Source organism: Aquila chrysaetos, chromosome 26, assembly GCF_900496995.4.
Source record: "Aquila chrysaetos chrysaetos chromosome 26, bAquChr1.4, whole genome shotgun sequence".
Classification (NCBI taxonomy): domain Eukaryota; kingdom Metazoa; phylum Chordata; class Aves; order Accipitriformes; family Accipitridae; genus Aquila; species Aquila chrysaetos.
Window position 1 is genome coordinate 1,536,893 of NC_044029.1, and position 24,941 is coordinate 1,561,833.

The following is a 24,941-nucleotide window of genomic DNA, read 5'->3' on the forward strand; positions in this document are numbered from 1 at the left end:
TTTCATCATAAGCATTTGCCATATACTGTATACTTCTTCCCACCACTCTCCACTCTGCTTGTTGACTGCCCTGTTAAGGAACAAAAGGAAAGTTTTAAACACTCTCGTAGTAACTCTATGCCATTCAAAAAAACCAGGATTCTTGTACTATGGCAGTATTCCATAGTAGTCAGTTCCATCTATGCTACTACCAGAGAGAAAGTTGGGAACAGACTTCTTTTCCAAATCCCTAACCTGTAAGTTCCCATACAAGTCCTAAATAAATCTGGGGAGAGATACAAGATTAATTTAACTATTTAATCCTGGTGGCAAGTTAAGCTTCCCACCAGCCTTCAAGCTTTAACTAGCAGGAATTACTTCCAAGTAAGAAAACTGAGTTTTGAGATGACAGAAGGGTAAAAACACAGGAAAAGACATAGCATAAAAACCTGCCAACAAACATAAAGAGAATAAAAGATAAGACACAGCAGAAAACCACCTCAGAAAGCTATTCACTGGAATTAACGGGACTTGGCTGAAATGGTACATCTCAGGATTCAAGATTCTGACAGGCATCTGTCAGTTGCCTTAATTATGCTAAATACCACACTAACGAAACAGTATTACTTCCAGTTCAGATTAAAATCTCTGCTTTACAACTTCAAGGTACTTTCATTTTTATCTACCCATAAGAGAAGATGGACAAGCATCAGGCTGCACAGCCCAAACCACAGGTCCTTGTACGACCAGAAGTAAGAACATGAATTTCACTTCCATTACGAGACCAGAGTGTGATACAAGTCAAATTACAGGCAAATTACAAGACAAATAGAGAGAGAGTAATTATTTTAACTGTGTGCAGACTTCAGATTTTAGCTACAACTTGTTTTCAAACATCCCTTGCTGCTGCAAATTTTAAATACTGCATAAAGCCACATACCAAGGTCAAAAATTCTTAAGATTGCTTCCCCCCATATTTGTTCTCCCCATCCCAAAATAACTGGAGTTGAAACCCAGCAGAATTAGTTCTTCTCCATTCCAAAGAAACTGCATACAAGTAATCCATCAATAAAACCAGTTTTTGTGTGAAAGAACACTGAGTCGGTATCTCAGAAAGATAACTGAAGCTGAAATATTTATGACTATAAAAGTCAGGGGAATATACTTACAAACAAGCATTACTCCAGTGAAGATTTACAAATACTTTCTACTCAGTGGTTGAACAGCATGAACAAAGTTCTTCCATTTGAAACAAACTGCCTTGGGTTAGTAATTTCTGAATACCTATAGCACAAAAGTTTGATGTAGACTTTTCACTACACAATCATTCTGATTGCAGAGCTGATATTCCAGCCAAATTCTTTTCCCAAAGCTGCTGACAGAAAGTCACAATGCTGCAGTTCAAAAAGCTATGTGTAAGACAACTTTTAATGACAATCTAAATGCTGAAAATGTTTATTATACTTGAACCTGCCTAAGAACCCTTTAATTGTAAGACAGACTTCCAGCCCTCAGGAACGGACAAGATTAATTATCTATTGGCTACAATATTTTTACCTACATTCAGTACATTCTTTTCAGAAAAGATAAGGAAGCTGCAGGTCACTACTGAGATGCAACCATAGGATCTCTGATCACACCTCAATGGGACTGCTATCAAGCCTAACAAGAAGGTACCACTTCCAACAGCACTCAACATTAATGCATCGGTTCAATATTGATTTAAAACGAAGATCAGCCACCTAATCGGCAACACCACTTCTTGAAATATTAAGAGTTTACCTTGTTATTTTCCCATCCAACCTCTGAATGAGCCCAACCGGTATTACCTCAAGGGGTCCATAAAAAACAAACCAGCATGACTACAGACTACCACTGGAACTGCAAGTGATGCTTCTGATGGAAGAGGACATCAGTTCTATTCAAGGAGGACACCAAAAGAGGAAAAAATGTTGGCTAGCAATAAGGAAGTTATTGCAAGCAGATGAATTACTTCTTCTGCACAAAGAAACCTCAGTTGAATCTGCTGGCCTGTTGTTCCTATTACTGAGTGATAATCAGGGAACCCTTACTTCTGCAGTTGTGTTTCTGGAACACACCACTGTAAAGAGATGACAAATACTCAGTCCTAACATTCAGCTTCCTTCTGTTGATGCTTTTCCAAGTGACAAGCCTCCTGATGTATAGCAACTAGCATGTTACTGTTGTGGAAGCTTCTGTATAGAAATTAAGGGCTCAGCTCTGGCTGGGACCATGCAGCTATATAAGCTGTTGATCCCCCAGTTATTCAGTTCCCCTCAGCCCTTACCTGTACCATCACTTACTAACTTCACATTAGGGTTCTCCTGTACAATCTGCCAATCGGTCTTTGACACAGGCTAGACAAAGCCCAGGTTTTTGTGACCTGATCAGGATTTGAATCCAGCTCTCCAACCAGAGAGAGAGACTGGAGAATCATTCCCTCCACACCAATCAGTGAGAGAGAGAGCAAGCTATCTGAAGTATAAAAGGCAGCACAATTACCCGAAATCTGAGTCTGCACCATCTGGAGTCATGTGTTCTGGGTCTGTGCCATTTTCTAATATAGGAGGCGTTTTCCTGTGTTCCATTGTTAAACCGTTGGCTGATTTACTTGAACTCTGTAATGATGGCCAGGCATCTTTGTTATTACTGTTGGGTCTGAAAAAAGGCAAAAGTAAAAAAAAAAAAAAAGAAAAAAAAAAGAAAATAGTTCAAGTTATGAAGAAAGTGTTCTTAAAAATTGTAAGCACTGGGGAAATGAATCCTTGTGCCAGACAATCCATAAGAATAGATTTATCTGGATGTTATTTCTCAGATTTTAAATGGTGATGACTTAAAAAAAGACTTAGTGGGGTAGGGAAGGGAGAGAGAAAACTGGGGGAAATTCTGTTTTCTTCACTGAATAGACAGCTGCTCTGCCAATGCTGAAGTCCAAACTTGTCCATTTGGGGGATAAGAAAAAATGAAACAAAAAAAAAAATATCCATCAACAGCTTCAAGTATCCAGACCTACAGACAACTCATTTAGAATTCTTTGCTTTATCCCATAAGTATTTGCAAGTTCTGTAAATCATGAACTAAATGATTTTTTTGTTTTTTAATAAATGTTTTATATTTGAGGCCCTATCAAGCCTGGCCCCAACAGATGAAGTTTGTGTTTTACACCTACACAAGAGTCCGCAGCTTTACTAACAGAGCATGAGACCAGTCAGACCAACACACTGTTCATTCAAGTTACTGCTCCCTTCATTTCTAGTTTAAAGCCATAATTACTTCCCTCTTATAAAGTAACATTAAATTTCATTTCAGAGTGCACATTAGATCTGAAAGAAGTTCAAGAGAAGACTCAAAGCCCAAGTTTTTGCTAAAAATAGTTACATTCTATACAAATTGAAGCGAGCTGGAATATCATGTATAACCAAATGCATTCGAATACAGTGTCATTTGCTAACCCTACAATCTTACTATAAAAGATTTGCCTTTGTGTTCTTCAGTTTGTATATTAACTTTAGCTTTTCATTTGCTTCAATTAGGATGCTGGTTTTTGTGTCCAAGTGCTGTCTTCATAAGGAACAATATTTAAAAAAAATTTTTTTTTAAATACGTATGTTCCTCCTGATATCCCCCTTCATTAGTATGTTCTTACTACATGGTCCAACATTTACTCTACATCTCTAGGTCAATTTAGGAAGTTCACATTCAGAATCTGGAAATTCCTATAGCTGCTTATAGCAACACAAGTGTTTCCTACTCCTATTTAGACAAAATTGGTATTACTAGCTACCCTCAAATCTCAGTATTGTAAGATTTGCTACTCTACCTCCATCTTCTCATATAACTACACAATATGTGCACAGATGAGAGCCTTGACCCAATTTACAGATCTCATCTTTGCTTTGTACACATTTGAAATAAGTTAGAGATCACAAGTTGATCAGATATTGAACATCAAGGAATGAAGACACATCAGAGCAATGTCAGTCATTTAATATTCTCACTCTTACAAAAACGAGCTGTAATCTAGATGTAACAAGATTTTCAATCCATTAACAGATTTATTTTAAATATTAAAATTCATGTCTGCTGCAGTGCAAAGCCATCTCTATACTAAAACTAACTTTAAAATGTCACAGTTAAAAGTCAGTTTTCATCCAAGGAGAAAGGTAAAGAAACTGGCTTATGTTTTGGGGTGGGCTTTTGCACATGTGGGCTTTTTTGTTTAAGTTCAAAGCCACACACTTCTAAAGGGCTATTCTCTAAAAGACCAGCAAGTGCTTAACAGGTGTTTCCACTTGTAGCATAAGAAAGCATTCATTTCAGTTCTTTAGCAAAAGGTCAGCAGGAAAAAAGGAAAGAAAAAAAAAAAAAAAAAAAAAAAGAGCTTTATCTGTTCTAAATGTGGAAAACACCTCTAATTTTAAGAGAATGCAGTTACCGTGACTATCAACTGACATACCAAGAGATGAGTACCGACATAAATGAAGTGGCACTGTGGGATTTTAACATTTGCCTTCAGCAGCAAGAAAAAAAGGTCTGCAAGTAGGACCTTTCAAATTAGGACACAATTGTGAAAAAGCATTTATGCATAGTTTCAGAAACTGTTTTCTACTACTGGATATTTGTAATTAAACACCTACTATTTAGAAGTCAACTTCTGTTCAATTCCAGAGTGAAACAGAAATCCTGCACCCCAGAAACACAGGAACAACCACAAAATTGTCAGAGGCTTTGACAAACTGCCAGAAATATATTAATATCATATTAATGAATCAGACAAAAACAACAACCCGATTGGGTAGAAAGCTGTGAAGGAAAACAACATGCATTCACCAGCTCACAAGATACATTTTGTACTGATGAGACGGGACTTGAAGAAACATTTCAAAATCCTAGCTGCAAGAGGAAATTCACTTTGCAACCCAAAAGGTAGTGCCTAGCCTTTAGCAAAGAACAGACTATGTCATCATGATGCTGTTCAGCTGACAAAGAGAAATTAACTCTAGACTTGTTGCCTTTGGAGCAACATGCCGTTTTTTTCCCACAAGTGCCAAAATGTTGGCACCACAGACTGGCCAAGCTCCAATTTGTAATTTCTTTCTGAAGGCTTAAAAGTTTGCTGCAGTTTCAGATAGAGCATTCTTTCCCCGCTGGTATCATTTATTTTGCTGGGATCTAACTAGGTTTCAAATTAAGATTAGTTCAGACTTTGAACATAAATAATCAATACTCAAATGAAGGAAACGGTATATCTGCTTCACTCACTGCAGTCTGCCTTCCAAGTCAATACTGAACCAGTGCCCAAGAAATAAGAAGTAGCACAGTCCTTAAGAGAAGATCCAACTGAAGGTCCTGACCACTTGCAGTCAAAGAGCATATGACGCATCCTCCAGAAGTTAAAGAAAATAATCCCAGTAACACCAGCTGGGATACCACTTCTCAGAATTGTATTCTGCTTGTTCAAGCTCAATTGGCAATATTTTAGATACAGTACCCACTTTCTTGCTTAAAATGTTGTGCAGTGGTGCTGCCAATGGCAAATTATTGTCTGAAAAATTCAGTAGTGGATAAACTGGCACACAACACAAACCCTGATTACAAGGCCAAGGTGTGTGTGAAGTGCAGTCTAACTTTTACATTCCACTCTGCCCATCTCATTATGAAAATCCTACAAGGAGTGGATGAAGTTGTTAACAGTTTTCATTTCTTTATCTTAAATATGACATTTGAGTGGTTAATTCACATAAGGACTGATGACCTTAAGCTTTCATTTATCTTTGTATGTCTATGTACTCATATGGAAGAAATCTCTTCATAACTTACTGAACAAACTACTTCAACAGAATATTATTTTAACAAGCTGTAATAAGTGATATCTGCAATTACAACATTGTGAAAAATATTTAAGTTCACTAGATAAAAGCAAGGAACCTTTTATCTGTATCTTGTGAATTTTTACTCACACAAAAGAAACAAACTGATTTTACTTCCAATTTCTAAGGTCCTTATACCTAATGTAAGGACTGCACTACAAATCATGACGTAAAAACCACGTATCAAGACTGTAAGGTACCTCAGCTGTAAAAGTACAGACTGCATTCATCATGACACCATACCAAGAAAGCTGACATCTGGTCTTTAAAAAAATATTATGTGTTTACGCAAATATGAAATACAAGGTTGTCTTTCAGAATAAGAATACCTCATTCTGAACTAGTGATCCAAATGCACACAGCAGAAAAACAGATCTTAACTAAGACTTACACTCACTTTGTATGAGAACAAAGTGGTGCATACGTCTTTCCACAGAGAAAACCGGTATCTGAGTTCGTCATATAATAGCCACTAAAAAGAGCAGGCAACTTAGGGGATGCAGTAGGAATAAGAAAGTTTTCTTTGGGAATAACCAGAAAGAACACATAGCCAGGCAGTCCAGCATCAGTACTTACGCATCATACCTCTGCAGTGCTGTCACTTTGTTCTTGTTCTTGTCAACTGTACCCGTAGATAATTGGAGAAAGTTGGGGTTTAGTTTGTATAATTCTTGCAGTAGTTTCTGTTCATATTCCTGGTGCTTACCCGCCTAGGGAAAGAAACACTCACAATGAATGAATACTGCTTTAATATATATTTTTATAGATTAAAAAAAAAAAGTTTTTTATATATAAATGTACATACGCAAGTCCCAAAGCTTAGTAATTGAGCTTTAACAACTCAACAGGGCACTCCTGAATGAAGCCTAAAATAGTGCTTCTCAATCTCAGCACAGATGTGATCTCCATGAATCTAAAGCTTGCCTACAAATCACTTGGATGTATTTACCAATTTATAATTTTGGCAATAATAAATTACCAAAGCAGACTTCCAAAGCAGAAAAAAAAGTTACCACCTTATTCAAAGTTGCTTTTCAGTTCTAATCAAGAGCTTCTCAATATACCTTCTAAATCACAAATGGCTAAATCTCCAAGGCAGTCTGCATTTGATGTATCAACCATACTAAGCTTTTCAGAAGATAGGAAGGAGCAAAGAGTCTCTCTTTTAAACCCAAAGTTCCAAGATGGAAGTAATTTCTATCAGCTTAATAAAAACAGCTGAGGTGGTCTGAGTGTTAACTATCATGTGACAAGGAATATATTCTGAGCAATAACTGATACATCATTCTTTTTTAAAAACTGAAATATTCTTTTAACTAATTGAATTAATTGAGAACAATTTCTTGCTTTCAGAAATTGAGGACCACCAATCCAACTCCAGAATACTGAATCTGGCGAGTGAAGGAAGAGAGTATTTTTCAGTCTGGCTTATCTATAACATGTGGCTAAATATTTAAAACAAAACCAGCAATATCCACCCTCCTTCCTAACCTTTAAAGTGACATCTGAAACAAATTCAAGATGAGCATTCACATTTTCTGTAGGTTGTTATACCACTCCAACCTAAGAATTACTATTTGCAAGTTAAATATTGTAATGAGTTGAATCAAGATGCAAAATAGAACAGCGAATTTGAAGTTGTCAATAGCTTTTGTCTAGAGTTTCCAGATACCAAGAGATGTCCCTTAGCAAAGCAAACAAGAGCCAAGACTTATGGTCAGGCCTTCTGAATCTTAAGTCTGGAACACATATGTTATTATCTATCACATCTTCAGTATTGATTTAAAAGCCCTCCCACTACTTGTACACCTAAAAATTAACATTTGTACATTTCTTAATTCATTCCCTTTATAAATATTTTGCTGGAACAGGAATGGAATTGATACACAGGCAATGTGGACATCCTCCCAGAAAAACATTACAACCTAAAAGACAACTATGACTTGCTTTTAAAAAAAATTAAACAGGAATATTTGACAAAATTCAAAAAACAGTACTGCTGAGAAACTAAATTCCCTTATGGGCTCCTTTAGAAGGCCAACTTCATATCCCATTTGAATACTCCAAGTCAGTCAAACAGTATAAATGTCTCCAGTTTTTTGCTACTTAGTTCTCCAGTTCTTCATTACTGTTTGATTCTGAACGCGTCTTTATGTAGTCAACCTACACAACCCTCAAAAGGACACTGAAACATCTGGTGTATGCGTCATCTTACCCAACTTTGTCAGTGCCTACACTCAAGCTACTACCTCCAGTAGAAAAAAGTGTGGTTCTAGAGTGTGGTTCACCTAAACGTAAACTTTATGGGATATACTGCACCCTGGAAACGCTTCTCTCGCCACCCACCATGAACAGAATATAAGCAATTAGCTTAGATGCACAGATCTGCACTGCAAACATTAAGCAGCTGAGTAAAAAGAAACCTCCCTGGATAGCTCATCTTGCTTAAGACTTCAGTGGCAAAAGACTGAACATCATGGCCAGGAACATCAGGCCAGTCCTAAGCTCACTTGCCTGTCAAAAATGTAAGAAAGAAGCAAGATTTAAATCCTACATAGGAGCTTGCAGTAATGATGCTTTATTTGTAACAAGCAATCCGGAGGCCATACTTAGCGTCTCCAACCTACCTTACCTAAATTCCCAGTTTCACTTTCAGAGACTTCTGGAGTTCTGCCAGTTCTTTTCCATTTGTCACAACATTTAGCTCTATTAACAATTATTGAGCCTAGAACCTAAGTTCACCCATTGACATTTTTTTTTTTTAAAATAGAGAATCAAAGTCTGTAACAATGAACATTCAATATCATTAAATGGACCTGTAAATTCATTCACACTAACCCAAACTCCAGAAAGCTGGTGCAGTGAAAGCAAATGCACTTTTCAATAGTTGTGTAATTTCCAGTGACTTCCAAGAAAGCAATATGAAATCAAGAAGAAAGATTAAGGAATGTAAAAAGGAACAGGAAAGGAAGATTCATTTAAGTTACCAAGATCAAGTATAATCCACTCAAGATGTCTGAAGGAACTCATATGTGAAATTGAATTCCTGGCCAAGCTATGTAGCCTATCAATTTTAACCGGTAGTTAGGCCAGAGGACTGACAGATTGCCATTGCCTCCTACAAAAAGGGCTGTAGAAAAGATCCTGTGAACTACAGACTGCTAAATTCAACCTCCATCCCTCCTAAAATCATAAAGTCTACCTTAAAAAAAACAAACAAAAAAAGACAGAAGTTAATGGATAAACACAGTCTGCTGGGAATGAACCTGAACATCTTCTGTAAAGGGGAATCCTATTTCACTAACATGATGGAATTTTATGACAGTGTTTTGGTTTGTGTGGTGGGGTTTTGGTAGCGGGAGAGGGGCTGCAGGGGTGGCTCCTGTGAGAAGCTGCTCGAAGCTCCCCCGGCTCCAAGTCAGACCTGCCTCTGGCCAAGGCCGAGCCCATCAGCAATGGTGGTAACATCTCTGGGAGAACAGATTTAAGAAGGGGAACCTGCAGTCGGGGAGGAGATTGGAACGTGAGAACACCACCTCTGCAGACAGCAAGGTCAGTGAAGAAGGAGGGGAGGAGGAGCGCCGGAGGAGGGGATGCCCCTGCAGCCCACGGTGAGGCAGCAGGCTGTTCCCCCCAGCCCCATGGTGAGACGGCAGGCTGTCCCCCCCAGCCCACGGAGGGGAGCGGGGGAGCAGATGCCCACCTGCAGCCCGGGGAGAGAGGAGCCCACGCCGGAGCAGGGGGATGCCCCCCAAGATGGCCGGGACTCCATGGGAAAGCCCGCGCTGGAGCAGGCTGTGCCTGAAGGACTGCAGCCCGTGGAAGGGACCCACGCTGGAGCAGTTCGGCAAGAACTGCAGCCCGTGGGAAGGACCCACGTTGGAGAAGTTGGTGAAGGACTGTCTCCCGCGGGACGGACCCCACGGTGGAGCAGGGGACAGGTGAGGAGTCCTGCCCCTGAGGAGGAAGGAGCAGCAGAGACAAGGTGGGATGAACTGACCCCAACCCCCATTCCCCGTCCTCCTGCACCGCTGGGGGGAGGAGATGGAGAGAACTGGGAGTAGAATTGAGCCAGGAAGCAGGGGGAGGTGTTCTAAGGTTTGGTTTTACTTCCTAATATCTTTATTTTTATTTGATTGGTAGTAAATTAAATTGATTTTGTTTCTTCCCCAAGTTGAGGCTGTCTTTTGCCAGTGACCATCATTGGTGAGTGATCCCTCCCTGTCCTGGTCTCGACCCACAAGCTTTTCTTTATATTTTCTCCTCCCCATCCCACCTGGGCCAGGGGAGGGGTGAAGTGAGCAAGCAGCCTCCTGGTTCTTTGTTGCTGGCTAGAGTGAAACCACAACAGTCAATAAGCATAAATAAAGACGATCCACAAAATTTTCAAAAAAGCTTTTGATAAGGTTTCATACCAGAAGTTATTTACAAAGGTGCCCTGGGATAGAGGAAAGGTTCTTGTGTGGTTCAAAGATAGAAAGGCAAAGGTAAAACTTACTGGTCACTCCTTTAGGTTGCAGAAGCAAGAGAGGACGACTGATGACTGGCATTAGTTTTATGCAATACCATCAGCATGTACAAGAAAGGAATGAAGAGCGAGTTCTTTGCTGACAATACCAAACTCTTTGGGTTGTTATCAGCATGGCAGTTTATTAAGAACTCCAAAAGAACCCCAGAGAACTCACAGGCAAAAACATGGCAAAAAAGCTTCACCAGAGATATGTCAGGTAACACACCAATGGAAAAGCCTAAACCACACTAATGCTGTATTGATCTGTGAACTGGCTGTTACAGCTCAGAGAGGAGCTACTGAGGTTGCTGCCAACAGATCTCAAATTATTAGTTGATTAGGCACTGGCAGCCAAACACAAAAAGTGTGCTAGACATCATTAGGAAGGGCACTTAAAAAACCACAAACAGCACAAAACAAAACAAAAAAGCCCCCCACCACCACACTACACACAAAAACCTGAGGGCTGCTGTATCAAACTTTGCTTCCTTCATGTCATGAGTATGATGTGTCTGACCTCTGCATCTCAAGGAAGACACAGTTAGAAGGCAGAGAAGGGCAACAGAAATTATCACAGAAAGGGAGGAACTGCTTTAAAAAGAAGTTTAAAAGCCCAGAAACTGTGTGATTTAGAGAGAAGGCTGAGAGAGATAAGATCAAGTTTTACACCACGACAAAGGCAATGGATAAGGTGAATAAGGGGTTTGCTTTCAGCAAGTACTACAATGCTAAGATTAGGGAACACTTAACAAAACTAACTGGAGATCAGTTTAACACAGGCAAAGAAAGCACTTTACAAAACAGCTGGTGAACTTCTGGGGCTTGCTGCCACAAAAGACTATAGGGTTGACAGTATCAGCATGTTCAAAATGGATTAAATAAATTCATGGCTGACAGCTTTATAAAAAACCTAAAAAGCCTAGACAGGAACATACCCTCAAACATGTATTGATATAACAGATCTAGTTGGTGGGAGAAATACAGGGAAGTGAACAGGGAAGGTGGCCTGGTTTGCAAGTTCTCCTTGAATTTTACCTCCTATTGCCATTATGTGTGACAAAATATATACTACGGGGGACTATTAATCTGAACCAGCAGAGTATTTTTTAATTTATGGAAATGTAGCTGAAGTCCTCAGAAGTAACTGCTAATTTGTGGAAAAAAATCTTTAATAGATAGGGACATTCTTCCTTATTCTCTGGCTTCCATCAGCCTAACGTGAAATAAAATCTCCTTGTACAACATTTGTGCTAGCACTAGGTGTGGGGACCACCTGCTTCATGGACAGACCACAAGCAAAAGTTACAGCCTGGATGCAAGGCTGGCATACTTGAGATCAAGTTTAAAAGCTTCACCATACCTCATGTAGAGGGACAGACCCAGACCCAAAAGACCTCAGAATGCACCACCTTTGAAAAAGTAAAGCTTTCCATTTACTTGCTGCCCTACTCTGGCTAATAAGCATGTGGATGTTGAGATGAGTCAAAAAATCCCCACATCAGTATTTATGCTCTATTACAGTTACCCTCAATGTTTTATTTCCAAACGCTTTCTATACCCTTCACAGGCTAAAAGGGATATCATAATTCAGACAGCACAGTCAAATCACAGTACAACAGTTAAGTCATAACTGGCCACACACACAAAACCTACAGGAAAACCCAGATCTGCACTAACTTCTTTCACAGAGATTTAAAATAACATATGTTACTTTGAGTTGTTATGAACAAAGGGCTAGTAGCTAACTCAAGGTTATTTGAATGCTTGGCTAAGAGTTTATCTGTATCTTTTTGACTCATGAATACTCAGTGGATTTTTCAGCCTTTAAAAGCAGCATGCAATGAAAAAATTTAACTAACAGTTCACTTCCAATATCCAACTTGTTAATCACCTTTTCAATTTCAAAATTAATCTCTGCCATATCATTCAGCAAAAAGCTACATTATACACATATTAGACTAAATGATATACAATAAAATACATACATGCCACATTTCGTGTATTTCCCATTCACTACACTTACCTGCATTTCTTCTTTTGTGAAACTGGCTGCTTCGTCTCCCAGCTCATGTAGATACATGCAGTCTGGTTTTGGACACTGCATATTTTTTAGAAAATAACTGCAATATTTTGTTGTACCTAATGATGCCTGAAGAAGAGAAAAAATCATTACTTAAGTAATGGAGGTTAAGAATGCTTTTTACAGTATAAGAAAAACAAAAAGTTATATTTGCAAAAAAAAAAAAAATCCTTCCCAAGATTTGGAGTTCCATCATAATGCAGTTTTTGATGCAGATGGACTAGGAAGTCCATTTGTAAGAAGCCTATATACTTGAGGATTAGATAATTAGGATGTATTTCTACTTTCATCCAAACTAAATGCTAAAATAAGAGCCTCAGTAAATATTTGCATTCATAATCATAAGAAGCCAAATAAATAGTTAAGAATTCGTATTACATGAAACCGGTTAATGTTTTGTAGCAGGGTCAGGAAATGAATATTAACTAGATGATTTTCTGTAGCCACCAATGTGGCCAAGTCAGCCTGAATAGCTGTTTACACAAATACTAAAAGGAAAAAACTTGCATTTCCCAGGAAGCTTTTGAGAGGTGTGGTGCTTGGACTACAGAATTGCTCTGTAAAAACAAATAATCGTGTTTTCACACTGTGCTATTAAGCTACACAGTAAAAAAGCCACTGTGGGAAGGGGAAGGTGGTGCATCTCTTTCTTTGCCTCAAACTTTTGTTTTAAGAAGTTACCTGCTAATCTCCTGGAGTTACCTGCTAACTTCCTGGAGCCTGCTGGAAGCTCACTGAACTTCCATGTTGTGATTAATGCTATGAAAATAGGTCAAAACCCAATAAACTGGACATTTTTGTTCATCAACACAAGAATATCGATACAAGTAAAATTTTATATTATGCCCTGATACTAGTGTCCTAGCACATACGCAAAAGAACGTAAAAATATTACCACCTTAAGTGTTCTGCCGTCTACCACCACGTTATTGACGCATTGTATGGCTCTCAGAGCATCTTCTGACCGAATGTAGGTTACATATGCACTGGCACTTGGACCCTAGAAAGAAAACATACCATTTTTTTTTTTTAGTCCCCCCAGACAGATCTGAACATTAAGTTGTCTTTTTAGCAGCTCACTTCATAAACTGGTATATTCACAGCTAGATGTTTTTAACAGGAAAACTAACAAAAATGGTAGAATTCATAAAAACTTAGATGTGATGCATAAAGAATGGGGAAAAGAAGAAATGCATCAAAATGTTGTTTGAAAGTTCTAAAAATAATTAAAGGTATTCTATCCCTGAAATGCAGATTAGTCAATAAATGTCACATTGCTGCTGCTTTGGAGGTTTTCATCCTGTCTCCCAGTTTTTAATCTTTCTACATTGCATCTTGCATCCAACTTTGAAAGTCTGGTTGGACAACGTCTCAGTAACTTAACAGTAATTTGATTTTTTGCAATGCTGTATTTTTTTTTCTTTTTACTTCTTTAACATATTGCTTAATCAGAAATAGGGAGCCCGAGATTTACTCTGCACACATGTATTTTCTCTAAAGGAATAAGAAAATCACAAGGGCTTCTGACTTACCTGTGACCCCGCATATGATGTGCTGTTATTAATGACAACTTTATGTATTTTACCAAACTTCCCAAAATATTCTGGTCGTTTCAAAACCTACAAGAGAAGAAAGTTAAAGTGGTATACTGGAAAGTTAATTCATACAGGGCTGTACTTATCCTTCTGTGTAACTGTACAACTTTAATAAAAAACAGGTCTCTTCTACAAAGAGGAGGAGAGCATGTAGATTTGTTTTCCAACAAAAAACACGGCCACTTGCAATACAAAGTATGTTGCCACTGCAGTAAAGAACTTAAATGAGGGATATTCCACATTTTATGTTGTATTTTTTACATTTCTTTTGGTACTCGGATTACCCAAACCCTACCCTGGCAAGATACATCCCATTCAGCATGAAATATTCCTGTATGTATCTATTTTATAATTTGAGGAAAAAATAAAAATCACATTCATTCCAGTTTTAAAATAAATGACCATCTTAAATTTGCATTCAGATATATTAACTGCTAGGAACAAAATGCTGAATCCTGACTCACTTCCTCCACTCCAAACAGAAAGAGAGTAAAGCAATTAGCTTGAGATAGCCTCAAGTTTTCAGAAGACCAGACTAAATACAGGAAAACAATATATGGCACTTCCCATGGGCAAGAAAAAACGTTTCAGAATCAACATCACGCTGAAATAAATGCGTGACTATCACATCCCTGAAGGGAAAAAAACCCCTAAAACCACTCCTGTCTTGCCCTTCCCTGCATCAGTAATAACACACCATTTAGGGATCCTGTGCAAAGCAGGAACATTTCTAGCATATTAAGCAACTCTGTTGAATAACGGTTACCTGTGTGCCAATGGAATTGGCAATATATCTGACACATTTGGTCCCAAAAGCCTTTTCTTTTTTTTTCTATTCCCGTGACAGAAGGAGGTGCAGAAGTACTGACTACTCAGACTGAAGCTAGATAAGCTAAGGGTATTTCTAGTTCTAGAGAATAACCTCAGCAGTTAAAATGGAAGATTCATTTCCCCAGCTCCATCTTCATATTAACACTGGATAGTACAGTTACACTGTACTGATCCAAGAACTTCTTTACCTAACCACCTCCTCTCCCTTCTCAAGGGAGCATCAATGTCTTCAAGATCTAAAAGCGTTAATCACATTTGGAACATCCTGTAGAACTACAGGGCACGTTGTGTAGACCACCAGTCACTCACTGGTCTCCTCTGACTGCTCTTCACTTATCTACAGCCTCTTGAGAGATCCTACACCCACTCTTGGGCATCATTCCAGAGGAGACTGACAATCCTAACTAAAGCAGAAGACTTTCTTCAAGTGTCTTGCACATTATACTCCTGATGAGATGTGGCAGCATGGCCTTCACAATTTTCACAAGAGCACGTCAACAGAAGTGGATCCACCTGTAGTCCATTATGATCCACAGATCTATTTCCAGAAACAGTAAATAGCAGCCAATCTCCCCTTCTAATTCATCTTTATTTGTGCAGGAGTTTTTTGCTTGCTTAGGTGGAAAACTTAAATTGAATATATTGAATACTTTTGTTTTTTAGTCCACCTCTCTCTTTCAGGCTAGGTTTCTTGGAAATCAAGTCATCTTTCTGCTATATGCAATATTCAGTAAGTACACATTATCTTCTGGTACATCCGTGAGAATACTGCTACCACCAAACCTAGTACAACACACACATAACCCCCCTTACTACACCAATAAACCCACTTCTAATTACTTCAAGTATTCAGTGTGGAATTATCTGAGGTTAAAAAAAAATATTTAACTGTATATATTATTATTTCTCTTACTCACAAATCCTCTATCTGGTCAAAGAAACTTAATACATTTTTCAGTAATAAATAGCACCAAGCCAGTGTTGACAGTTGCTTGCAAATACTTGTTGCTACATTCTTGCAGAAACTGAAGTGTTACATACTAGATCAGTTTAACTTTGATTTTTCTCTTCCCTTCACACCCCCCTTTTTTCCCCCTCCACTAAAAGCAGCTTTTTACGTTTGGTCCTTCCCAGCCTACCAAAATGCAGCCCATACTCTGTGAGTCCTCAGAAACAGCCACTTCTATTTGAGATTTCTCCAGACAATTTAGTCCAATCAGGTGAATTTAATGTGGCACAGTCATTTTGAAGACATCTATCTTATCCTGTAGTAGATTTCCTCCATATTCTAATTCAGGGTACTTTTATTCATTAGCACTAATTCCATTAGCCACCTGCAGCTGGCTGATGATGGAAGTAAATAAAACATTTTAAACACAATCAGTTTTCTCAAATGAAAAGCTTCTTTTTGATGATGCAGACTAGCAAGCCGACTCTTTCCTGGGTCTTCCTCTTGCTAAATTTTCCCCCCCTCAACTGACATCAGCCTTACGCTCCTTCCTAGTTACACTTCAAGTGTTGGCTTTTTTCTTCCATCCCTACAGGTTTGTGCTACACTTCATATTTGTTTATAATCCAACCAAGCTCCCGTTTTAGAATTGGTGGTGCATGACACAGCTGTATAGTGCCAGAAGATCCAGCCTAGGAAAATAAGTACCTAAAAAAAATCCTTAAGTTTATTTTTAGCTTATCAACAAGCCATTTTTAAACAAATACAAAGAACAATTTCCTTAACTAACAGAGAATCTGTACTACCAAAAGCAGAGACAAAACCTTTATTGAGGTTATTTTAGAGGAGAAAGCTGAGGAGGTTCCCTTAAGAAGTGGGGGCCTCAGCAGTAGTGAACCTTTTCAATGCTGCTTCATTTTGTACCCATCAGAGACACAGACAAGCGTGGGTACAAAGGTATTCCAATGGTTCCTTGACCGTAGGTTAAGAGCAAGATCTGCAAGTGTGAACCACTCACCTCTGGATCTGCTAGGCGCTGAGACAGCCCTACCACGAAGACAAGGTTCTTCTGTACAACCCGTACGCTGGCCAAGTGTTTGCGATTCTCTGATATCTTCTGTTTCCTCTCATTTTGTTTCTGTTTCTTTTCATTTTTTATCCTTTGCAGCTCTTCCTGGGAGAGTGGTTTGTACACTGCTGGATCTTCTGGATATGGCTAAATATAACAAATACCATTAAAACAACCCATATAAGAAACAACACATTTGAAAATCATTAAACTCAATGTTTTAACGCACAAATTTCTTTCTTCTGTTACACTGTTCTGATTGTTATGGCCAGCCACATTTTAGAAGTGGCATATTCACTCCTTTGGGAAAAGCGAACATCTTGTCTATTTTCATGAAATTCTCCTATTTATAGACATAATACTGATTTGGGCAATAGTCACATGTAAACTCAGCTGCCTGGTCAGTTTGGTAACACTACAAGCAGCTGCAACATGACAGCCAACATATCCTGTTAAAATTTTACTAACAGCATAGTAAGCAGGATGAAAGCATGCCCTGCATATTCACTTTATATTTAGTTGTCTGATACAGATTTGGATACTTAAGTATATTAACAAAGTAAAGACTACAGGATAAGAAATCAAAATACAAGCGAACTTCGTGGGCCACTGAAATTGCAAGACAGTAACACCATTTCACAGCTCCCTTTTTACATGATAAACTTCTCCTAGTGAAGAGGCAGTTTCAATACAGTTACTGCATACTGATTTAATAGTATTCTTGCCATGCTTGTGTATCAGTCTGAAACTTGGGCTTTATCTTCCCTGGACAAAGGTGATTTTTTAACCTCAAGATTATCGTCTACAGATAACTCCTCAAACACAGACACAACACTACAGATTTTAGTCTCAAAAGTATCTAGCAGAAGTACAAGTGTCCTCAGAGTTACCTAGAAAGACTGCTCTATTCATGCAGAGCGTTGCTATAAAGGCATTATTTTAGCCTGATCTTGTAGACTACAGTGCACTGTCCTCTGCCCCAGATTAGTCCTCAAAACAGTCCAATATTCCTTACCTGTCCTAGTTTTCTCAGACTGAAAAGTTAGATTTCACACTTCATATACAAAGCAATGCTAAGCACAGAAGCAAGTATATAAAAACATCTCCAACAAAAAGTTTTTCTGAACACTGAGATGAAATAAAAAAAATAAGAAGAGTACAGGAGATGTGCATTAAGGTAAAGACTTAAGATAAAGAAGTTAAGCTCACCAATATGTTGAACTAAGTTCTTTGCTTGTACTACCATAACCAAAGGTTTCAGTGTGCAAGTCCAACAAAAATTTAACTGTTTCCTCACTGTCCTCTGTTAATGGTACAATACAAAACTAGCAGTCATACTAAATGACCTGAGCAAAATCTACAGCAGCAGATGAAAATAAGGTTTAAGTTAAAAGCATATATTCCCATACTTGCATGATGCTACTAAAAGAGCCACCAAGTCCTCAGACCTGACAGTCTTCTGAGTACATCCTCAAACAAAACAAGATCGATTTTACAGTTTAAAGAGTTTAATGTTCAGTATCATTATGCTATACTTGAGACATGTTCTGAAAATATGCTGCAGCCAACTTCAGCAGATGGCATCTCATGGTTAAATGCCCAGTCCTCTGGAACATGTTTTTAGTATCACAAAGGAATTTAAACTTGTATGAAACTTTAGGAGTAGCCAAAGGTACACAACTAAGTCCTTAACATGAAAACACAATAAGGACTCCTGTTACCCTTGAAGAACAGTTAAAACAGTATCATTTCTTAAAAAATTATGTTATTCCCAAGTAACACTGAATACCTTACACAGATTTCACATACTTGATGAACAGCAATGACCTGTTAGTAGGATCATTTGAGATTAGCTATAGCCAATGATTACCTTGAGCTTTAACATATGCACGCATGAGGACTTCGGAGATGCAGAATAATTCTGCAAGGCATTTCACTTATTTAAAGAGCTTTCTCAAAGTCTGTGTTAGTCAATCATGTAGAATAAAGAATAGATATTGTTTTGTTTTAGGGAAGGGAAAGACTGCTCAGCAAAGAGAGAGTTAATTCAGTTATCACAGTCAAGCTGAGTTCAGGTAGGAATGGGAAGAAAACAAGTGCACCAGTGTAAGGTAGATATAGTTCCAAAAATAAAATAGCTCGCCCTACGTGAAGTGATGTGGTATCATAACCACAATCCATCCTCTCACAGGTTAATTCCTTCTCCACCTCCCATACTACGCAAGGCAAGGCTTGCAAGCGTGCTGCTCTCTGGTACTGTGCAAAAAATGAATTCATGGTTTTCAGCAGGTTCAGTAAGGCTCCTGAAGGTCCAGGAAAACTACAGCAAACAGTGCCAAAGTTCATCAGCTTCCTTCTTGCCAAGTATAGCCACATTCAGAGCATATTCTCAAATGAGAAGCAAGTCAGACTGTATGTTCCTTCTCTGTACAGTTATTTGCTACTGAAGGTCCTGAACATTAGTCACAAAACATCCCAGGTAGCTCAAGTATAACCCTGAGCAGAACATTTATTTGCCCATAGTAAAACTAGTAGTTTTTAATTGTACAGGAAAGCACAAGAACTGCTGGGAGACACACAACTAAAGAGCAACTTCAGAATCAGGGAAGAGAAATGTCTTCATCTCAGCAGAAAGTACAAGACTGCCTGAATAAGGATTTCAATCATTAAGAAGTAGCAGCAGTTGATTTGCCACCATGGATAACAGCACTTGTTTGAGCAACAGAATCATCAAAAGTTCTAGCTAGATACTGTAGAGCTGTACAATATATAAAATGTTTCACATGTATGTTTATAACTCTTATGACATCTTTAATGCCTCTAAGGAATATTAGTAGTTGGATATCCTGACTTGCAGGACCTGTAAATGAATCTGCGTGCACCTCTTGAATCCCAAGAATAAAACAGAAACCCAATCCTAAGAAGTGATAGACGATTTTCTGATCTATATATAATGTGTGGCATAACAGATAAGAGATATTGCAAATTTAAGGAGGAAGGCAAGTAAGCACAGCACCAACATTTCAGAGGCTAATTCTAAACAATAGTAGTAGAAATCCTGTTCCTTTCAAATAGGGACATAAAGTCAGTCTACAAATATGACAATAAATGATTTCATCTTCAGAGTGACAGCTGCCCACAGTGTTGAAGTTCATGAACTCAGATGATAGTTCAACTACAGACAGAACGCATGCAGGGAAGCATGGCAGAACATGGCTCTGAAAGCCAAGAAAGGTGGATGGACTGCTGGTGTATCTTACAGTACTGTTTCATCTGCTTACTCTCTGTCCAACCCTACAAAATAGGGGTAGGACCACAAGTACCAGAAGCAATCAGGTCTTGCAACAGCTAAAGTGGCAATGCTACTTACATGACTTTTTTTTTTTTTTTTTTTTACAAGAAGTATAAGATACTTGTTTAACCTACTATTACCAATGCCTTAGCTGGTAGAGGATTTGAGATCCAAGCAAAGTAGCTACATCAAGTATTACCAGCATTTGTGTATTTTCAGATGCAAGACATTAAGAGATGTCAACACCACTGATTCACTAAGTTTAGCTGACGCCCTCCACTTAAGTTATACAAATCCTCTTCAGCAAAAACCATGGAAGCCACCTGAACAAGATGTGCCAACAAGGAAACCGACTGGATTTTGTTTACACTAACTGCAAGTTGCTGGTAGTCCTACAAGAACTTCATCAAAAGTTCAAATGTCTCTTCTGTAGTCTCGTTTCTTTAATCAGAGATGGCCCTTGATGAATTCTCAGTCTTCCTGACTAAGTTTGTCTTGTCATTAAGTTTTGTTTTCTTTCAGACTTTTTTTTCCCCACATTTTCCCAACTGATGAAAGCTGAGCTGGGATTTATCAAGCACTTTGCTTCTGTCATTCCCAGATGGGTCACATTCCTTCCACACAATGGATGTACCAACATTTGCCAGTTGTTGCATTGCTACCAAATAGGTTCTGAAATGAGAAATACAGAGAAAGTCAATAAGGTTTATGCATAGTATACACCATACTACTTATATCAAGAATAAAAAAATAGCTATTTCCTATATACTTCTAAGTATCAGTTGTTGCACCAAACTACTCAGTTGTGGGATTAAAAGCAACTGAGGAAACAATTGACATTTGGAGACTGTGCATTAAGACCAGGTGTTCCTTTTACACAGAAGCAGGAGTCTGAGAAACATGGACAAAAGCACGCTTAAAACATGTCAGTGTCTGGTCATAAATGTAGCAGTTTACTATTTCTCTCCATCTCTAATACAAGGTGCTAGGAGCAGTAAAGGCCCCTAAGTCAAGGAACTGGAGAACAAGGCAAAGCCACACCACAAGAACAGCTGTGTATCAAGCTATATTATTTGGTGGAAGGGCAAAGCAATTAAGTGTGAAAGAGCTAGGCTTTTTTATCATTGGATTTAAAAACTGCAACAACTGACACTAAGGTCTGAGAGTGTTATGCTGTATTAAAGCAACACAAGGGACTGAAATGGTACATATTATTCATATGACAAACAGTACCTAGGCGGGGGGGGGGGGGGGGGGGGGGGGGGGGGGGGGTGGTGTGGGGGGGAGGCAAGGAGAAGGCAAAAGGAAAGGGGGTGGGGGGAAGAATCACCACAAAGATAAAAATCACTGCCTTCACAACCAGAACCAGAGTCTGGTAACCTGCAAACCAGCTTTTGGCTACAGTAGTCTCTTTTGAAGACAGCATATTTTCATTTCTAATTTGACCAGTTAGCGGCTATTTCACTCACAGTTAAGAAATCAATTGACTGGAAAAAACAGGAAGGCTTACTTAGCACCTTACCATTGACTACACCTACAATTCTGAAGGGCATCAGGAACTCAAAGCAGGTCAATTCTATTTTTTAAAAGGAAGTACTTTTCATAGTTAAGGAATTAAACAGAAACAATTTCCAAATCCATTTCATGTGTTACGACTAACAAGTACTAGTTTCCAACCACCACTCAAGTTAAATTCATACTAGCACCTTACTTTCACAGATCAGAACAAAGCAAATGTTTGTCTACTACTGTTACTAGCAAGAGGAGACTTAAGACACACTAACTCAATTGACTGCAACCACATGAACATATCTGCACATGCAAGTGTTAAGCTACATAACAGTTCAAGCATGTAGAAGTATTTTCTCCTTAGTAGAAAAAAGTAACATCCTTTCAGTGAGAAGTAAATTAGAGAAGCTTAGGAAAATAACGGTATATATGCAATGCACATTTAAGATCCATCAAACTAATGGCATAGGTGCCACTATAGCGTATAGCCAAATTATTTTATCACAGACTTTTCCAAAATCTCCCCCAAACCTTTCAATCAAAATCCCTGGATAGCAAACTTCTTCATTGCTCCTCTCCACAGACTAGTGATCAAGCCACTGGAGAACTTGCACTGCATTCAATACCATTGGCACAAATAGCAGTTTTCTGTTATGTAATTGTGCATAACATACTTAGCCTTGCTTTAATATATGTTTAGTCACAGTCCACTTTGCAGTCAGTATTCTGCACTGGTATACACATTATAAACATGACATACCTGTTGAAACCATAGCACCTACCATAAACTTTCCTGCAAAGATTTTGTTGCTTTGCTATTTTTTGTGCTCCAGCATTTTAAGTGGTCACAACCAATACACACCACAGTAGATATGAATTTGAAAACTGCTTAGATCTTTTTGCCAGAAACCTCGCTACACACAGATAAGAACTACTTAGGCACACTGCACACAAAAACACATACCTGGTTCAGATGGTCCAGCACACTTCAAAAGGTGGCTTCTTCAGACTTATTTGATGCTGCCATCAATTGTGTAGCTCAAAGTTATTTATGCCCAAGATCCTAATAGTGTCTCTGTGCCACAATGTCTTTGTCTTTGCCACAAAAGGAGTGTACTCCTCAGCCTCCTCCATGCAAATCTCCTACAATCCAGCAATACAGCTGCAACTCTACTCAAGAACATCTTGCAGTCCATGCATGAAGAAAATATCAGGAACATAATCCTCATCCATTGTGAAAGAAGAGGTCTCCTTCCTCTCCTGGAATGGCTGGTGTGCTTCATTCCAACTGTAGCACTGATTCTAGCTTTACTCCCAGAAGTGTTTTTCTGAGCAAACTGTATCCAATTCAGCAAAGTATTTGCACATCCAATCACATGCCAGATTATTCCACATCAAAAAGTTCAGCTGTGGCAGTATCCATATTTCAAACAATTCAGATACCCAGAGGCAGTGAATAGCATGCTGCTTCTGTGATTTTTCAGATACATTCCACAAACTTCCAATAATGAACAGGCAGAGATGAATCAAATTGTTGTTGGCAAAAAGTAGCATAATAAATCCAGGTAAATGAAGCAACTTAGACAAGGAAATTCCAGAAATCTCATGTTGTACCAGAAGAGTAGAAATTTGCTTGTACTATGAAAGTTGCTATACAGCATGTGTCATCTACAGCAGGTATCACATGTAGAAGCTGACTTGGCTGATGACAGGTGGATCTTCCTTGTAGAACATACAGCTCAAATACTGCAGCAAATTTGCGCAATTTGTTAACAAACATATGCTGCTGTGGGATAGCCTTCAGGCTTGCAGAGGTGTCCAAACACAGGTTAGCAGCGATAGCTCTAGTGTAGCCAAAGGCCAAAAGAGCAGCAAGAAAATTACTGGAAGTGCTTATAGAAAGCTGTGGCAGGGAAACCAAGTAAGATTACTTGGGGTCTGAAAAGGGAGCTATGAGACAGGAAGCCAACAAAGGCACAAACCAAGGATAGGATCACAATTCAGTAGCAGGAGAAAGAGGAGACATAAGTAGCTGCGATTACAAGAAGAGGAAGGCCAGGCAAGAAAGTTAGAATCGAGGGAAGTCATTGAAGAGAAGAAGATATTAAGAGAGAATTTTATTAAACACTGAAGATAAGGAAATAACGAGGTTAAGCAAAACACTAGAAGGAGGAAGAAAATAATTCAACAGAAAAAGCAGGCAACTTAGTGAAGTTGAAGTTTATAGTTGTGGCCTACCAAAGTATCAGCCAGACATCAATTAAAAGACAGAGAAATTAAGTGTAACTCTCAAAGTACTACCTTTAAGCATTTGGCAACAAGATCAGAATACTAGACGAATAGACTTAGCCTAATTTTGAAATGCTTTGAAGTTTAACACCATTGGATATATCTTCCAAAGGTTTTATGTGTTTTGTGTCCAGAAAAATATGGATTAAAAGCTCCAGTGCCACCAACAAAGCAAACAGGTGCTTTATAAACTTGCCTCAGACAACTCTGGTAGTTTACCTGAACCTTGGCCCTCAGCAAACCCCTGACGCTGGAATCCTCACCGTCCTTCCTGAAAGGACTTTGTCAGTGCATGAGCACCCCAACTCAAAGGATTTTTTTTTTTTTTTTTTTTTTGGCAGTTCTAGCATCAGCACGCCTTGGTTCTGATCCACAGCTTCCCCTATTAATCCAGTTATAAATTTAACAAACCAAGACTAGCCACTGCACAACAGCTTCAACACATATGCAGATAGAATCTGAAAGATCCAACACCTTACCCTTGATCTAAGCCATGACTAGACGAATGTTTCCCCGAAGGAAAAAAGATGTCTTTGGTACCAACACAATGCAAGAGCCTTGTGATATGTGCAAGACAAGCCGCTGTTCCAGGATATTTACCTTTCTGCAAGCAGGACAAAGTCCATTCTCATCAGTGCGGATACGATGCCAACAGAAACGACAAATTTGGTAGCCACAGGTGCAAGGGAAGAAGTTGATGTCATCAATTTCCAGAGGCTCCATGCAAAGGGGGCATTCCACAGGGTCTTCCTTAGCATCAGGGCTGCGAGACATCTTTATATGTTCGCAGAGCAGCAAAAGTTTATAATAACTTAATAGACCAAGAAGGTCAGCACTTGAAGGTCTGCAAGAGAGAGGAAGGGGGGAAAGAAAAAAGTGATTAGTACTTTTGACAACCTTTCTTTTGCACCTTTTAATATTTCAGTTCTTCACCACTTTCCTTCTCC

At 38.8% G+C, this 24,941-nt stretch overlaps 1 protein-coding gene across 8 annotated transcripts in view; it reads right to left on the bottom strand.

Moving 5' to 3' along the window:
- CNOT4 (CCR4-NOT transcription complex subunit 4) overlaps positions 1 to 24,941 on the bottom strand; it is an 85,365-nt gene that overhangs the window by 22,175 nt on the left and 38,249 nt on the right. For 3 of the 8 annotated variants that reach the window (XM_041120536.1, XM_041120537.1, XM_041120540.1), the window contains 7 exons: positions 24,595 to 24,838; positions 16,854 to 17,051; positions 13,993 to 14,079; positions 13,359 to 13,460; positions 12,404 to 12,529; positions 6,447 to 6,580; positions 2,503 to 2,658 (listed from right to left, as the gene is read on the bottom strand). In XM_041120536.1, coding sequence (XP_040976470.1) covers positions 2,503 to 2,658; positions 6,447 to 6,580; positions 12,404 to 12,529; positions 13,359 to 13,460; positions 13,993 to 14,079; positions 16,854 to 17,051; positions 24,595 to 24,768 — 977 coding nt within the window. In that variant the 5' untranslated portion in view covers positions 24,769 to 24,838. Of the gene's footprint in view, positions 1 to 2,502; positions 2,659 to 6,446; positions 6,581 to 12,403; positions 12,530 to 13,358; positions 13,461 to 13,992; positions 14,080 to 16,853; positions 17,052 to 24,594; positions 24,839 to 24,941 lie in introns of those variants that run through there. The other 5 variants (XM_041120542.1, XM_041120539.1, XM_041120541.1 and 2 more) reach the window with 3 other exon arrangements.